We start from the raw sequence: 17,920 nt of genomic DNA, 5'->3' as shown, positions 1-17,920 counted from the left end.
ATCTTGATTGAATATTGAACTCACCAACCCAAGGGTAAAAACAAATAAGAAAGAAGAAATAGTATATAATAAAAATGAAGATAAGGTCCATAGTATAATTAAAAAAAATGTTTAAATTAATTCAATTGTTATTATTTTTTTTTTAAATTGGTAGTGTGCGTATTGGTACCTAGGCAAAGACTACTTGAATTTTTCATGTTTGTACTTCAAATTTTATTTTTAATAGCATTCAATTCTTTATTAATCTCTTAATTAGATGTTAATCTTATTAACGTAAGGGTAAAAACAAACAAGAAAAAGAATAGTATATAAAAAAATCAACAAAGGGTCCATAGTATAATTGAAGGAAAAAAAAAAAAAGTTAAATTAATTTAATTATTATTATTTAAATATGGCAGTGTGCATTGGTACATGGGCGAAGGCACCAGCCCACCTTACTATTAATTAAAGCCTACCTTGATCGATGTTTTTTTCGAAGCACTAACCACTTTAATGCCACTATTACATCGCCCGAGAATCAATTCTTGTAAACAATATCTAAATAAATACTGGTCCTTTCTAAGTGACGTGGATTTTTATTATAGATTAAGATATATAGGATTTTGATCTATTAATAAAGCAATAAATATATAGTTCAGCGTAATAAAATATATATATATATATATAGATATAGGTCAGCAGCTACCTAATTATATAATAATATTATATCCTTAATTAATTAATACATTATTTTTTTCAAAATTTACATATGTGTTCATCAAGAGACTTGAGCTGGAAGACATACGAAAATCACATTCTGCTTAAGTGGTTCACTTACATTATGATGTATAAGGAGTATATCATGATGATGACGATGAGGAAATTAAATTACTTTAGCTCATGCATCTTCTTCCCTAACAATGACTTTATATTTTAATTGTAATTATTAAATAAAAAATACCGTGCAGCAAAAATAAAAATATTATATGTACTCGTCGCTCGCAGCGGTGATAAGAATTTAGGTAAAAGAATTAATATTGTGGTCAACTCAAAGATTTGACCAACTCAACATTTCAATTTCCCTTTGACTTTTATGATTTTAATTTGGACCAATTATGATATCCCTCAATTTTAAAATACATACAACAAGATTATAAAATATAAAATTATTGAGAGGTGTCGTTCTTTATAAGTTCCGTAGTCAAATATGTTCGCATTAATCGCAGCCAATTTAAGTTCTTCTTCACAAATGTCAAGGTTTTGAAACGATTTCATATTAGTTAATTTTTGAAGTTGATTTGCTCCATGAGATGTTGACCATTTCATATTATATGCTTGCACGCATGCATGTATAGAGGTTAGCTGTCTCGATCTTTTTTCTGCCTCCTAGCGTTTTTCTTTTACTTAAAACTACTCTAGTGAGTTGCAACCGGAAAACCACCAGCAGCTGGTCATTGCCGGTGCACTATTGCCCTCTAGAGGACCACCAATAATCGCTGGAGGAGAGGTTGGTTTCAACGTCAAGCCCTCCTCCAACCACTTTATGGTGGTACTTCAACCCTGAACTTAGAATGGTACGAATATATATATATATATATATATATTTTTTTTTGCTTTTTTATATTGAAAATTGAGGATTCAAACTCAAATAATTATCGAAAGAAATAATAAACTATTAGAACTTCGCTATCTCCTCAAGAGTAGAAAAGTAAATATAGGGCAAAATTTATAAGGTTTGAATTTAAAATGCCAAAATAAAGATGGACAACCAAAGTTAAAGATGGATAATCTTTCTTCTAAAGCTAAACTATGGAAAAACCGAATGCATCGGATCTGTACATTTGACTAGGCACATCAAGAGGATGAAATCTGTGTATAACTTAATTTTTCTTTTGTTGGAGAAAGAGGATAATTACTATTTTTTTAATTATTGTATATATAGCCTTAAAACTAAACAATATCTATCAAAGATTAATTCTTTTCTTTTTGTTAGAATGCTTAACACATCATGAACATTAACAAAGTAACGAAAATTAACATTAATTAATGTCATAATCTCTTACAATTGATGGAAATGAAAAATACAAATAACTATAAGTGTCTACTTATTAAAAATTTAATAATTTTTTCTTTTTAATTTGAATACAAATCAAAGACAGAATTTAAAGGCAGCATATACATTTGACAAGTCCAATATAGTAGCTAGCTATAGGCTCCAAATTTTTAGTTGACAGCATGACAAATCCTCCTTATCTGTCCAGCAGAACCAGTAAGAGGTTCAATATCTCCCATTTTAACCATGGCAGATGCAAAGTCAGACAGAAATTTTGAAGGGTTCCTACTATATTCAGATACAATGCTGTCCGTTGATCCTCCAATGAATAGAACCTGATCAGATTGAAGAAGACCTTTCTTCTGAAGCAAGTTCTTGAAGTAATTATTGTCCAATTGATTTGGTGTCACCAACTCAAGTGGTGCCAACTTTGAATCACCTGAGCTAACCGGACAACCGCGTCTTCGAGTGCTAGCGAAGCCAGCATCAATGTCGCCGCCATTATAAATTCTGTCGCGGAATGTGAAGCATTGAGCTTGTCCGATTGAATGCGAACCTGACAAGGCAACCATGTCCCTTTCACTTAGGCCTTTGTGTTCGAATCTAGCTATAAGTTCCGGAAGGCTTTCGGTGAAACGAGGAAGATCAGACAATGCAACATCTGGATATGGTGTTGTTGAATCTCTTCTTCCAAGCTTCACCGTCCATGATGGACCACTCACTGCAACCGATGCGTCACGAGCTGCGACTGCTAGAATATCAGCACAAGATACGACACCGGGGCATATTTTTTCGACCTCTGTTTTCGCATTGTCTATGAGTTCGTAACCTCTTGCTGAATTCTTATTGAAAATTACATCCCTTTCGTTATTAGCAGTATCATTAAGTAAAATTGATCCATCACAACCCTGTTAAAGACCCCCAAAAAAAAAAAAAAGTTAATTAATAAAATAATATTGGCACAACAATTGGAGAACAAATTAATTATAACAAGCATCTGTTTATAATTAAATCTTTTTATATATATTTAGTAAGTTTATATATCTTGACTAAGCAATCGTGGAAATGAAGGCGAATGAGAGAAGCCGCCATTCGACGTTCACGGGAAATTCCAGCTCTAATGGAAGTTCGGATAGTACTTAAAGCTTTAGGACAGGTTTTGTCATAAAATGTAGAAGATAGGTTTGCTTTGGTCGTTGTTGCACTGACAAGCATGGAGAGGAAAAGAAAGGCAGGAAGAACGTGATGTTCTCGGAAGGCCATTATATAATATAAATATAATTAATAGCAAGATTTTTTTTGCAATTAATTATATTATGCAAGTTTTTTGCTAATTTGATAGAGAAGGAGAAAAAGATGATTATGATCAGAAAAGAAGCAAATGGAAATTGATGTGGAGAAAGAGTTGGGTTTGTTATCATATTTATAGTATGATGTTTTTCTTCTTTCACTGACCGCGTTGATGAATTGTTCTATAGTATAATTAATTCTTTGGTTGGCTCTCAAAATTGATTAATTTGAAAATTATTATAGATTTGAATTTGTACAAGTCAAAGTTGATTTTTCTATAAGTTAGAGTTGGTCTTATTTGGGCAAATTGTGAACAAAAGCCGATGTACACACATGTGAAATTTGCAAGAGAATATATGCATATATGATGCCAGTTTCCAAAAGCATATAACAGCTGCAGATCCGGCCCACCTGCATGCCCAAGTTTGATATTTTTATTATTTTTACCGCCTACTTTATGTGGTATCTTAGTTAAATGGTAAACAAATCATTCCAAAGTGTCTAAAAAGTAAAAACATTGTAAATAACGCATGATGGTCGGAAAAAAAATCAAGGATAATAAAAATTAATGACTTGATTATTAATTAAAGTTTCTATTTAATTGTCCTTTTCAAGATGGTCTAGTGGCAAAATTATTTTTCTTTCAGATGAGGTTCCAAAATTGAATCCTTCAATGTATGTAAGAAAAAATATATATATTTGATTGATTAATATAAAACTTGAAATAGTTTGGCTAGCTAGAAAAATTTTGTTAATAAAATTTGCCGATAGAGTTAGATATTTCAGTGTTTCAAAAAAAGAAAAAAAAAAAAAGTTAGATGTTTCAGAAAAAAAATAATAATAAATAAATAAGGATAAGCTTAGACGTGATACGTTGCTTTTCCTTCCCTGTAGATGGTAGGCACCACGTGCACCGATTCGAAGACCACCAACTTTTGTCCTTTGGAAATTCTTTTTTAAGTAATTGGAGGCTTTTATTTATTTGCTTATCTTTTGGTGGAATAATTATGCGAGGGCTTGATTCTATCTCATCTAACTTTTTTATTTGGGCCTTTAAGCTTTTTTTTTTTTTTTTTTAACCAACTTTATACTTGAATAATTAATTAGATTTATATGTATATACAAGAATATATTTGCACAAATAAAAGGATTGCAAATAAAATTAATATTTTTGCACATTATCTATAATAATTTTAAAATAAATCCATCTTAACATGTTTTGTTGACTCAAGAAACACAAGTTTTATTTATTTATTTATTTTTTTTAATTTGAATGCGGTGAAAGGTTATGAAATCATAAACATTATCTAAGAAAACAATGATTAATTTGTCTCTGCAGTGTTTCCAAAACGACCAAAAAAAAAAAAAAAATACTGGATGTTGAACCAACATTAAAAGAAACTTTAATTTTCTTTTTTGTACGTCGGAAGTAATTAACATGATTAAATAAAAAAAACAATATCATTTATCTAGTTGACACTTGACACCATCAACAAAGTACAAATCCTTCTTATCTGCAGAAGAAAAATTCAGACTTTAACTATTGCATTGCAGGATACTTTAATTACTTTAATGCTACATTTACTCTATTGGAAAAAATATTTTGGTTGAAGTAAATTGAATTTAAAATGTTTTGAAGAAGATCCTTTTTAATTTAACCGAGTCGAGTTCTTGAAGTAATTGTTGTCCAATGTATTATTTGGTAGAATGGGGGAAAAAAAAAACCACGTTTATTAATTAAAATATAATGAACACACTTGAATCACACAAGTGTTTTTCTTTTTTGGGACAATTGGATAAAACTGCAAATACAAATTAATGACAAACGTTTGTGTTTGTTCTTTATTAAAAACATATAAATCCAATGCTAATTATTTTTCAACAAATGAACATATATTTCTTAAGAAGACATCAAAGAATGAAAGAATGTAGTCACAAATTTTAGCTGACAGCACCGCAAACCCTTCTAATCTGCCCAGCAGAACCAGTGAGAGGCTCAATATCTCCCATCCTAACCATTGCAGCAGCAAAATCAGCCCTGAATCTAGCAGAGTTCTTGCTATACTCGGATACGATGCTGTCTGTTGATCCTCCACTGAACAGAACCTGATCAGATTGAAGAAGCCCCTTCTTCTGAATCAAGTTCTTGAAGTAATTGTTGTCGAATGAATTGGGCGTTACCAATTCAAGGGGTGCCAAATTGCTACTGCCTTGGGTTACAGCAGCAGGACAACGGCTTCTTCGAGAACGCGCAAAGCTAGCATTGATATCGCTGGTATTGCTGTAAATCCTGTTACGGAAAGTGAAGCATTGAGCTTGTCCAATTGTATGTGCTCCTGATAATGCAACCATGTCTCTTGCGCTTAGGCCTTTGCCACCAAATCTAGATATAAGTCTGTCAAGGTTCTCTGTGAAACCAGGAAGATCGGTATTGGCCACATCTGGATATGCTCTTGTTGAATCTCTTCTTCCAAGTTTCACTGTCCACGATGGGCCACTTACCTGTATAAATTAAATTTTTACATTAATTTAATAATTAATTGGAATATCTTATAATATATAGTTTTTCATTTTTGATATGACGAGGTTGGATTTTAATTGCTACTTACAGCAAGTGAAGCCTCACGTGCTGCAACTGCAAGGACATCAGCACAAGATACAACTCCAGGGCATATTTTCTCAACTTTTGCTTTTGCATCTTCTATGAGTTCGTAACCTCTTGCGGAATTCCTATTAGGCAATGCGTTCTTTTCACTTGTGAATGTGGAAGAGTCATCAAGTAAGATTGATGCATCACAGCCCTACGAAAAACCAAGAACATATTCATAAGCAAACTATACTAATTAATTATATGTTTGTCAAAAATATGTACCATACTAATTAAGCATCTACATAGTGTATTTGAAGTACCTTAACGAAACAGTCATGGAAATGAAGGCGAATGAGGGATGCTGCCATTCGACGCTCTCGGGAAATTGCTGACCGAATGGAGCTTCGAATGGTGCTAATTGCATTGGGACAGGTTTTGTCATAAAACTTGGAAGACAATGTAGCTTCACAAGTTGTCGTGAAATGCAAAACCAACAGCAAACATAGAGCAGCATTAACAAATGTAAAAGAAATAGTGCTCTTCGAGTTCCAATTCATTGAAGCCATTCTTTATGTTTCTCTAGCTACTAAACAAGTTCCCCAAAGGAAGCACTAACTCTGAAAACTTAATTTGAATGGATATCAAGAGGAAAAATGTGTGAATATGTTGGAGAAAAAGCTATTAGGGACTATCCTCTATATATACCAGAGCTGTGTAGCAGAGTAGGTTAATTTGGGATTGTTTCATGGAAGATTAATAAATAATATATCAATCCGTTTGCGATGTTATTACCCAAAAAAAGAAAAAATCAATCTGTGTGCGATGTGTGACCGGTTCTGGATCTTCTTTGGCTGCCACATGCATAAATGGCGTGCGGGAATTTACTATACATGTATTATAAAATTAAAAGAAGGTCAAAGATATATATATAATAATTCCAATTGCAATTATATATACACACACACTATAGGAGGCTAAATTTGGTTTTTGGCTTATTGTGAATAAAGAGAGAATTATGATCCCCAAAACTATTTATTTTACATTATATCTATCGTCGACCCTATTGGTAATTAGCAAGAGGTACAGCTAGCTCTCTTTGATTTGATTTCTAGATGAGGTACGTTTGGTAATTAAGAAAAGCAGCTCATGTTTTCTCGTTTTCCACCTTAGTTTTGCAACCAAATAATACGAAAAATATATATTCTAATATTGTCAAACAAGAGTAGAATTAAGCAGAGATTAATGGGAAAATTCATATAAATAACTGTATTTTTTATTTATGTTTTTAAGAAAAATGCTAATACTCTTATTCATTTTCGATCATGGAATTATAATTTAAGTTTCATATATATATATATATATATATATAAATTCTCCTATTGAAAATAAGAGTTGCATTGCGTAAAGCATTTATGTAATTTGTATACGTATAATCATTTTCATAAATACTTTGATTTTTAAAATCAAAATATCTTAATTTCATAAGATTGGAATACAGTACAATTATTTCTCTTTCTAGGAGATTGATCAATTGTAATACACATAAATTTTATATATATATATATATATATTGCTCACGCGAACTCATCCCTTGACATTTTACTAAGTCTGACAACTAAATTGAACTCTTCGCACAGGATGTCTAGTCTAGATTCTAATTATTTGAGCAGACGTAGTTCTGATGCACGCCAACCTCTTTAAAAATATTTCTTTTAATCATGTGATATAATCCAACTCTTATTTAACGAGTCTCCTCCATCCGCCACCCCAAAAAAAAAAAAAAAAAAGGTATAGAAAAAGAAAAATGATTAAACAATTTTATGATTGGTTGCACCGCATTCATCTCAAGACCGTGGTCATAACTAATTATAAATTTGTAATATGTTATCCTTCAACAACGACACAAAAACAAAAAATAAAAAATAAAAAAAAACAATAAATCCAATTCATTGGCCATCATTTTTTACGTTCGGAGTTTTCTGGGATAGTGTGGACAAATCAATTCATGTACAAATCAATTATGTAAAACTATGTAATAAATTTACCTTCGGAGTTCTAATACTCAGATTCATGAGAAACGAAATTAATTTTATGATATATATATATATATATATATATGGTTGGCTGTATGGTATAGATATACATATTTTTTAAAATACAAACATTAACAAAGATGATTTTTCAAAAAACTACCTTCTTTATTGATAATATTAATTTTTTTTAAAAATTACAGACATTCAGACGTTAAAAATACGCAAACATGTGTACTACAGAAGAATTCTTTCTCTTTATGTATATATATATATATATATCTAACGTCTACCGCACTTGTGTTATCTTGAGTACTATCACTGTGTTCTCGAAACCTGAACAAAATAAGATACAAATATTGAAAACTTTTCGGGTGTTAAAAAATTTTTTTTTTTCTTATTTTTGAAAATAAAATATTTTAATCTTCATAAAAACTAAAAGCATAATAGTTTACATGCTACCTTCTCCTTTTTTCTGACATAATTAATTGTAGTTAGTATGTTGTCTTAACTCGATTTCTAAAAGTACCTGTACTTTAATTAATTAAGAACCGACATGGAAAGTAGAATACATGCATAAATCAATTAATTAAATACGACAAGAGAATATAATAAAGTTGTAGATTTGTCATATGAGGCACATAGTCAATATATCATCTACTATTAAATTCATATATATATATATATATATACATATACGTCATGTGCTTTTTGAGCTTGGAAGACTAAAAAATTCTGATTGATTTCACTTTCAAAGTTTCATTATGAATATTCTATGTGAAATGATGATGACAGCCGAGAGAAACTTTAAGGAAGCCATGCATGCAACTTCCCCAAAAGAAATATTTAACTATACTCTAATTGGAATAATGAAATTAATAAATTAAACAGAGTAGAAATTTAAAAATGTAGTCGAAGTTGTGGACAGCTGGGACACTCCCTCAAAGAAATATCTTTGAACTTTCCAATGTTGTTAAATAGGTATTTGGACACATGCAGACGCAAATGTATGGTCAAACATTCCAATGTCACTTTCAGTTTTTGATATGAAGATAATAATTACATTTGCGAGGTGGACGAACTCCCGCTCTCTCAGGAGGTGACATTTGGAGATAATGACAAACTCTGCCTATTTGTGTCTGAATCTTGACCGCATGGATTGCCCAACCTGGCTTATCTGAACGACTCAAATGAGCTTGTGACAGGTGAAATACAGCCCCTGATGTTGGGTGGGCTCCATATTGGATTTTTAGCGAGTACCTACCCGCCTAGATGTTATACGTATGGTGCAGGGCCTTTTGGGCTACCCTTATAACATAAAGTTACACAAATTAAAGGAACACAAATAACATTATAATAGTTTGCTCATTATCTATAATAATTTTAAAATGCATCCATCTCGTACATAAGAAAGACATAGTTTTTTTTTTTTTCTTTTTTTTTTTTTTTGTCTTTTAAGAATTTAAATGGGTTGCAAGGATATGATCAACTCATAAACTTTACCTTTGGAAAATTAAACAGTGATTAATTTATCATTGGATTATCTCCAGAACGACAAAAATATGGGATTTGAATCAATACTAAAATAAACTTTAAATTTTTTTTTTTATGCTCTAAAAATAATTAACCTGACTCGATCATCAAACAATATTGTTTATCGAGTTGATACCAACAACAAAGTACAAATCCTTCTTATTTGCATAAACAAATTCAGACTTTAAATATTGCATTGTAGGGTACTTAATTAATCTTGTCAAACCACAACCCGATACCATTGTTGTCAAAAAGCTCCAATTTATGAGGTGAACTAGAATTGCGTTATATACTTTAACAAATTTTATGCTATATTTACTCTATTGGAAAGAAATTCGATTTTCCTTTTATAATTTTTTCTTTTTAACTGTTGGAGGTGATAATCCTATGTGCTAAAATTTCTACTTCCAAATTTATCCCCCACCCCCCCCCCCCCAAAAAAAAAAAAAACAAAGAAACAAAAAACAGACTAGTTGTAACACTCCGTCCTGAAATACGTCAGAAATTTTCACGTTGACCGAGGGTTGATCAAGTTTGACCATTGACCAAGTGGATCAAAATGTTGACTTTTTGCTTTAAAGGGAATTTTGCACTTACCAAGGTACCATTGCAGATTTCACATCAATCCGAGTCCGTAAACTAGTAGCACGTAAAAAACAGAGCTACGGTTTGAAAGTTATGAGCAAAACAAGTTGAGGTTCGAACTGTCCGAGAGTGTCAGAGTTGACTTTTTATCCTTGAAAGATTGAGTTATGACTCATGTATGGTTGTGAAGTACTTGTCGATACGAGTTCGTAGATTAGCAGCACGCCTGATTTAGACATGTGGTTTGAAAGTTATGGATCTATCAAGTTTTCTGAGACAACTGTGACTATTCATCGATATGTGAGTGTAATGAACAACGATGCCACAGTGTAACATTATAAAGGATGCCACGTGTCACGACAAGAAAATACCATATGTCAACAATAATTAAATATCACATTATTTTCTTATCATCATTTTATTATTTTATATTATATTATTATTTTAATATTATTTTATATACTTGTTTAATTATTTTCTTTTTCTTCTTTTTTTTTTCTTTTTTTCTTCTCTCCCCTGGGGAAAAAGGGGGGGCAGGGGACTCCTTCTTCTTCCTCTCTCCCTCCCGTCGGTCCTTCTCCCTGTCTGCAGCTTTCCCCACCCTCGGACGGCTACATGCGCCAGGCAATGGGATGGCCCACGACTAGGCGAGCTCAGTCGTTGATTCTTCTGCCGGTTGGTCGACGGATGCGTTGGGATCGGTGCCCAACACCGGAGACATGTGCCCTCTCTATTGGCCGATTTTCTAACTGCTACCGGCCATGTGACGGGTCCTTTTCCATAAATTTGGGGCCCCCAAGTCCGTTTCCAATCTCGGATTGGCTCAAATCTTGCTCATTTGTGAGATATGATAAGAGCCCATTTCGGCAGCAACTTCACGATAGGATTTCGGCGACCTCCGACGGCGGTTGGACCAATTGAAGGTATCTTCTTGATGCTCTCATTATAAGCTTCAAATTGGTAGTTAGAATGTGAATTATAATTGAGTAATTAGGAAGTTGCCATTGATGGAGCTAGGTTGTGTTTATGTTGAAATTGGATAGAGGTTGGACAAGTCCTTAGCCAATTGCCATTACATTTGGGTTCTTAATGATTGCTAGAGGCTAAAGGAATGGTTAATTTGAATTAAATGTCAAGATATTGAAAAATCACAAATTTGCAGTTTAGGCCATATGGGTTCATCCTGTATTCTATCAAATTAGGATGGACAATGTTGATAATATTAAGCAAAAGGTGTAAAAGGATTGTTATAGATTTTTTGTGAGTTTACTTGCTATGTTGATTGGAATCATTATATGAAAATTATAGTTAGCAAGTGTATAGATTGATATATATATATATAGATATATACACATGTACTGTGAACGTATGACACATATATGTATGTATATATATATATATATATATGGAGATGTGTGATTTTATATGAAAAAAAGATAATTATATATATGTGGATATATGTGTGTGTGTGTGCGAGTAGATAGATGTAATCATATATATATATATATATATATATATATAAATATGTGTATCCTGATAAGTATTATGGTTGACTAGAAAATTTAAGGAAGTATTATCTAAATTATTATGCTATTTAATTGATTTAAACATAATGTTATATAATATTCGTTATATGGTTTGGCAAAATTGATTATATATATATATATATATATATCTATATTACTGAAACTTTTGTTATATTCAATTATATGATTGTTTAAAAGAAAATATGAAATTCTACGGATTTGATAAAAAGTGTATATCTATATGGCTGTAAATATATTTATGCCTTTAGATATTTATTTATTCATGGATATGGAATTTTGTTAATAATTGTTAAATCATTGTTGAAATGTTATGTAAATTAGAATGTTATTTGTGAATTCAAATATGAGCACGTATTTTATAATGCGATTTAAATGAGGTTGTGTGCAAGTAAATTTCAAGAAGATTTATGAGAATATTTGTATTAATTATTGAGTTCAAAAATTTTATTTATGCATTTGTTTATTATTTATTTATCTATTAATGGATGTACAGTGATGAATTTAAGCTGATAGGATTATGATGGTGGTCTAAAGAAAATGTGATTTATATGGACTTGAAAGGAAGTATTTAATCCAGCAGTATTTATGAGATTTTGATACTTGAGAATATATGAATTATTGGATAATATTTAAAATTGTGGAATTTAATTATGTGTAAATTTTACTTGGCTTTAATGATATGTTTGATATCAATTGAATTGAAGGTTTGAGAAAATAATTATATCAAATTATTGTGATCAGGAATATCCGTATATTTGATTATTTATTATTTATTATTATTGTGTATGTATTTGATAAAAACATATGAATTGGATTATATTTTATCTAAATTTAATATTTTATAATATTACAAAATTTATAGTTTTTTTTAAGATGCACCCATACACGTACCGGTGTTCTGTATCGTATATATGATTATGATAAGCGCGTAAGTTGTAATGTCTCCCGTGAGTTGCCACCGGACCAAGGGCAGGCAAGTTTGATATAGTGCACATAAGCCGCCCCCCTCCATGGCCGGGGTGACAGTTTAAGCAGCGGCATTGTGGGGACGCCGAAGTGACTGTATGCAAGTTTCTCTCTTTAACCTCCCGCCAGACAGTGCTCGGGACGCTGGGCATCATAGGGCACCACTGGTATATAGTATGGTGTATCAAGTATTTTTTTATATGTTCGTACATATATTTGTATGTTATATTATTTGATATTATACTGCATATACCGCACCATACAGAGGCAACAAACCAATGTGGTCCATGTAGAGCTAGCCTTATAACCATGTTGCTTACGAGTCCAGGGATCGGATGACCAATATAGGCAACCACCCTGGTTTGTATTGGTGCAGAGTGTCGGCGACAGCTGGAATCATGGATCACATAGCATGTTAGAAGGTATCATACGTATCTCCATTACGAGCGTGCATATTTCATTTTATGCTATGGATTTTAAGATATGATTTTATGTAATTATGTTATGTTATCTATTTGTGATTTAATTTCTTACTAATAGTCTTAATCGATGTTATTATATTCTTATTACTATTAATTGTATTTAACTATTTATTCAATCATTATTGTCACTATTATCGAGATTGTTATTATTATTTATAATGATTATTTTTATTGTAATTCCAATTTCTATTATTATCATTATTATAATTATAGTTGTTATTATTGTTATTATCAATGGTATATCGCAGTTGCTATTCTCAGTTATTGAGATTTTAATAAATAATTTAGGTCTTTAATATTAATTTTGTTATTGTTCTTATTATTATTACTATCATATGGTACCTTCGGACAAATATTACAGCCTACGAGTAAGAAAGATAGCTATCGGATAAGTATAATAGTCCTCGGACAAGTGGTAGCCTTTGCTTAGATGAGATAGCCCTTGCACAGGTGTGGTTATGTGATAGCCTTTGGATAGGTGATCGCCCTCGGGCATGTATAGGAATATGATAGCCCTCAGGCAAGTTACATTAATACCATTATCATTAACATGTTTGTTATTGTTTTTATTTTATTTTTTTATTATTGTTAATGTGATGTCGTTTTACCTTTCTTTCTATGTTACGCATTGACATATTTGTAAAACGACATTTGAAGTGTAATTGATATGTGCAGCACTAAGTGGGTGGTGTGGGCGGACGAGAATCTATGATGGTATATTTTAATTGGTTATTTACTAAATAAATTCCATCATATGCCTTTTATATAATTTGTTATCGAAGTGCTGCTAGTTGTGGCACTTATATTGTAGTAAGATGGGAGGAATAAGGGGTGTATATAGAAGTGTATTTTCAGTGCAGGAAAATTGTGGTAAGTCCTACCCGTAGGGGAGATGCTATTGGATTTTCCGTGAGAAGGTTCGGTGATGTTTCTCTGGGATCAGGATTTGTCTAGGATTCTGGTGAGGGGTCTTAGATGGGTCCTGACACTAGTGATATCTCATAATATACAATCTCACTGTTTACCCATATATAGATATATATAAGAATCCATATTTCAAGCAGGAGAAAGTGAAACCCTCTAAAATAGTTGCTTGTTACACAAGTTACTTGTATTTCTCCTTCTATATATAGTGTTAGCATCAAAGTTCACAATATTCATTCTTTATCCAAACACTTAAAATGGAGTTCTGCTTGAAAGTTGCTACAGAAGGGATTCAGAAGCAGGTGATCAGGGATGCCAACAAGAACGTTGTGATGTCTGCATCGTCGTTGAACCTTTTGCTAAACATGGCGGCTTTGGGGTCTTCAGGCAAAACTTTGAAGTAGTCTCTTGGTGGATGTCTTGGGTCAGAAACCATCACTAATTTGAGATCCAAGTCTTCATATTTGATGGCTCTTCTTCTTGACTCAATACCAACACGTAAACATCATCATCATCATCATCATCATCAAGAAGGAAGAGGCAGAGGAAGAATGCTCTTCCCCAATTGTCTTTCGTGAACGTGATGTTTGGTGAACCCTTGGGACAGTACAGATGGCAAAATTGGAGTATGCAAAAGAAGCTAAAGTTTATTTATTTATTTTTTTAATCATTTACACCAATTTTCCTTTAAGGCGGTGTCTCAAACTCATGACTACCTTCCAGATGCAGTTATGCATGCCAACTAAGCCAACCTTACTTAATTCTAAAGTTTACTTTCTCAAAGTGCTTAAAAAAGCATCCTAATTGTTAAAAAAAAAAACTCATAGAAGGAAGAAGGAAAAAGAGTTTATATTTTAGTAATATATACTTTAGTCTCAGAGTACTCTTCGGTTTTAAGAGATTTCGAACCATTAAAATTAACCAATCTTGGTGTATACATATTATAAAATTAGTAACAGTCCATACAAATAATTATTTCAATCCAATTGAGCAGACAGAAAATATGAGGAATGAAGTGAACTCATGGGCAGAGAATAGCACAAACAGCCTCACCGAAGACTATTTGCCACGCTTAGTAAAATTGGAACCACCACTCTTACTTGCAAATGCTCTCTGCTTTAAAGGAGCCTGGAGGGACCCATTCATAGCCTTGTCGCCTTGGTACAAAGATTTCCACCATCCCGATGGGAAAACCATTAAAGTACCTTTCCTGACTCCAATCGAGTAGAATATGCAGAGTCTAACAGACATTATTATGATATTACCAGACTCTGTTATGATACAAGTGGCTGTCACGATTACAGTAACAACCACCCAAATTTCCGTCTGGATATCATTCTTCCTGAAAGAAAAAAATGGACTTCAAGATATGCTAAAGAAGTTCAATTCTGATACAAAACTTCTACTCCTCGATTTTGACCTTGAAGTAAAGAAAATTGCAAAAATATGAATTCCACGTTGGAAGTTTTCTTACGGTTTTGATACTGTTAAGCTCATGAAGAAATTAGGACTGACATTGCCTTTCCGTTACAAGCCGCTTGGAAAACTGCTTTTTTTTGACAAAATGTTTCAGAAATCATGTATTGAAATTGATAAGGAACAGAAGCAGTTCAGTTTCTTGTAAACTAATCTCGGGAGGAATGGCAAGATCAAGATATCGCCCTCCTGAGTTTGTAGCCAACCATCCTTTCATGTTCACGATCAGAGAAAAAGTTTCCCGGGCTGTGATTTTCACTGGGGCTGTTCTTAATCCCCTTTCTGGATAATTGAAAAAGTTTATGTCGCTGCCTATCTATGACAAGCATATATATTGGGATATAATTGTTTACAATTCAACGGTTTTGGCATGCTGCTAGCTCTTTTTAATATTTCCTTTTCTATTTTTTTTTTTAAATTATGCTTGAATTACAATATCAATGTTACTACTGTAATATTGAGTTTGAATTTGAATTTATTTTCCCAATTAAGTTCCTCTGTTAGTACAAAGAACACCCATGCTATTAAGATAGACCATTAATGCTGATCGGAAAACTAGGAACTTGAAACCACAATTATTGCTAAAAAATTCCGTACAAAGTTCAACATATTATTAACTTAAAGAAATAAGAAATCTGAAATTGAAAATAAGAAAGCATTAAGCCAACATTGTTTAATTTGCATTGTTCGGTTTTATATATATCCTCAACAAATTAAATGAAGATCACCGAATTAATCACACTAACAAGGTTTAATACATACTCAAGTCTTTTCTTTCCTTTTTTGTTGGATTGAAGTGAAATAATAAAATTTTAACATTGATCTCTTGATTGTTTACAATTGATTGAAATGAAAATACAAATGATCATTACACAAAGTGTCTATTTATTTAAACAAATTAACAAATCTGTAATTAGATACAGGTTAAAGAATATTTAAGGCAGCTTATACATTTGGCAGATTCCAATTAGTTGACAGCATGACAAATCCTCCTTATCTGTCCAGCAGAACCAGTAAGAGGTTCAATATCTCCCATTTTAACCATGGCAGAAGCAAAGTCAGCCAAGAAAGTTGAAGGATTCCTACTATACTCAGATACAATGGTGTCCGTTGATCCTCCACTGAATAGAACCTGATCAGATTGAAGAAGACCTTTCTTCTGAAGCAAGTTCTTGAAGTAATTATTGTCCAATTGATTTGGTGTCACCAACTCAAGTGGTGCCAACTTTGAATCGCCTGAGCTAACCGGACAACCCCGTCTTCGAGTGCTAGCGAAGCCAGCATCAATGTCGCCGCCATTATAAATTCTGTCGCGGAATGTGAAGCATTGAGCTTGTCCGATTGAATGCGAACCTGACAAGGCAACCATGTCCCTTTCACTTAGGCCTTTGTGTTCGAATCTAGCTATAAGTTCCGGAAGGCTTTCGGTGAAACGAGGAAGATCAGACAATGCAACATCTGGATATGGTGTTGTTGAATCTCTTCTTCCAAGCTTCACCGTCCATGATGGACCACTCACTGCAACCGATGCATCACGAGCTGCCACTGCTAGAATATCAGCACAAGATACAACACCGGGGCAGATTTTTTCGACCTCTGTTTTCGCATTGTCTATGAGTTCGTAACCTCTTGCTGAATTCTTATTGAAAATTACCTCCCTTTCATTATTAGCAGTATCGTTGAGTAAAATGGATCCATCACAACCCTGCAAAACGAGGAACAATATTAATTAATATGCGAGGAAAATTAAAGAACAACGAGCACACCATATTTATGCATATGAATTTTGATTAAATACCTTGACGAAACAGTCATGGAAATGAAGGCGAATGAGAGAGGCCGCCATTCGACGTTCACGGGAAATTCCAGCTCTAATGGAAGTTCGGATTGTACTGAGAGCATTAGGACAAGTTTTGTCATAAAATGTAGAAGATAGTTGAGCTTTGCTTGTTGAGCTGAAAAGCATCATCAACAGAAAGAGAAGGGCAGGAACAAATGCAAATGCATTGGAAGCCATCGTATAAAATTAATAATTTGCTAGTTTTTTGGCAAATTAGAGTGGAGTTTTGCTTCAGTGGGGAAAGGGAAATATTGATGAAGAGAAAGAAGCAAATGATATTAACTGCAAATGGTGTGGAGAAAAAAGGAGCCTCTCGTCAAATTTATAGTTCATTTTTTTGTCTGCTGTGACGCGTTGAATAGTTCTAAGTACTTGTTTGAAAGAAAATTCAGTGGGGTTGAATTTGTACAAAAAGTCAAAGATGATAACTCCATGCATATAAAGTTGGAGTTGGTCGTCTTTGGCAATTTGTGAATAAAGACAATCTACATATGAAAGCTGCAGCCGAATATATAAATATAATGATATTCCAAAGTATATAACGGCTGGCATCCAATTCACCAAAAGGTAACACCTGCATCCAGACTCTTTGCACAAGTTTGACATTTTTCCGCATTGGCATTAG

At 32.7% G+C, this 17,920-nt stretch overlaps 3 protein-coding genes across 3 annotated transcripts; all 3 read right to left on the bottom strand.

Moving 5' to 3' along the window:
* Positions 1 to 1,994: 1,994 nt before the first annotated feature.
* On the bottom strand, positions 1,995 to 3,433 carry LOC125418719 (lignin-forming anionic peroxidase-like). Its single transcript, XM_060813650.1, has 2 exons — positions 3,081 to 3,433; positions 1,995 to 2,944 (listed from the first exon to the last, which is right to left on the bottom strand). Exons 1-2 carry the CDS (start codon positions 3,293 to 3,295, stop codon positions 2,203 to 2,205), a joined length of 957 nt encoding a protein of 318 aa, XP_060669633.1. The 5' UTR covers positions 3,296 to 3,433; the 3' UTR covers positions 1,995 to 2,202.
* A 1,612-nt stretch (positions 3,434 to 5,045) lies between these two features.
* LOC107405827 (lignin-forming anionic peroxidase) lies at positions 5,046 to 6,553 on the bottom strand. Its single transcript, XM_016012921.4, has 3 exons — positions 6,233 to 6,553; positions 5,932 to 6,123; positions 5,046 to 5,824 (listed from the first exon to the last, which is right to left on the bottom strand). Exons 1-3 carry the CDS (start codon positions 6,476 to 6,478, stop codon positions 5,264 to 5,266), a joined length of 999 nt encoding a protein of 332 aa, XP_015868407.2. The 5' UTR covers positions 6,479 to 6,553; the 3' UTR covers positions 5,046 to 5,263.
* Positions 6,554 to 16,232: 9,679 nt separating this feature from the next.
* LOC132800287 (lignin-forming anionic peroxidase-like) lies at positions 16,233 to 17,572 on the bottom strand. The gene is made up of 2 exons (XM_060813648.1): positions 17,254 to 17,572; positions 16,233 to 17,160 (listed from the first exon to the last, which is right to left on the bottom strand). Exons 1-2 carry the CDS (start codon positions 17,470 to 17,472, stop codon positions 16,423 to 16,425), a joined length of 957 nt encoding a protein of 318 aa, XP_060669631.1. The 5' UTR covers positions 17,473 to 17,572; the 3' UTR covers positions 16,233 to 16,422.
* Between the last annotated feature and the right edge of the window lie 348 nt (positions 17,573 to 17,920).

Source organism: Ziziphus jujuba, chromosome 12 (genome assembly GCF_031755915.1).
Source record: "Ziziphus jujuba cultivar Dongzao chromosome 12, ASM3175591v1".
Taxonomy (NCBI): Eukaryota; Viridiplantae; Streptophyta; class Magnoliopsida; order Rosales; family Rhamnaceae; genus Ziziphus; species Ziziphus jujuba.
Note: the sequence above shows the minus strand (reverse complement) of the source record. Positions and strands in the feature narration are given on the sequence as shown.

What these genes read in the sequence shown, in the direction of transcription:
- LOC132800287 (XM_060813648.1), bottom strand. Translation starts at nt 17,472, where the DNA reads ATGGCTTCCAATGCATTTGCATTTGTTCCTGCCCTTCTCTTTCTGTTG. An exon ending in TCCATGACTGTTTCGTCAAG is followed by an intron (nt 17,161 to 17,253) that starts GTATTTAATCAA and finishes CTCGTTTTGCAG; the next exon opens with GGTTGTGATGGATCCATTTT.
- LOC125418719 (XM_060813650.1), bottom strand. Translation starts at nt 3,295, where the DNA reads ATGGCCTTCCGAGAACATCACGTTCTTCCTGCCTTTCTTTTCCTCTCC. An exon ending in CATTTCCACGATTGCTTAGT is followed by an intron (nt 2,945 to 3,080) that starts CAAGATATATAA and finishes TGGGGGTCTTTA; the next exon opens with ACAGGGTTGTGATGGATCAA.
- LOC107405827 (XM_016012921.4), bottom strand. Translation starts at nt 6,478, where the DNA reads ATGGCTTCAATGAATTGGAACTCGAAGAGCACTATTTCTTTTACATTT. An exon ending in TCCATGACTGTTTCGTTAAG is followed by an intron (nt 6,124 to 6,232) that starts GTACTTCAAATA and finishes GGTTTTTCGTAG; the next exon opens with GGCTGTGATGCATCAATCTT. An exon ending in CACGTGAGGCTTCACTTGCT is followed by an intron (nt 5,825 to 5,931) that starts GTAAGTAGCAAT and finishes TAATTTATACAG; the next exon opens with GTAAGTGGCCCATCGTGGAC.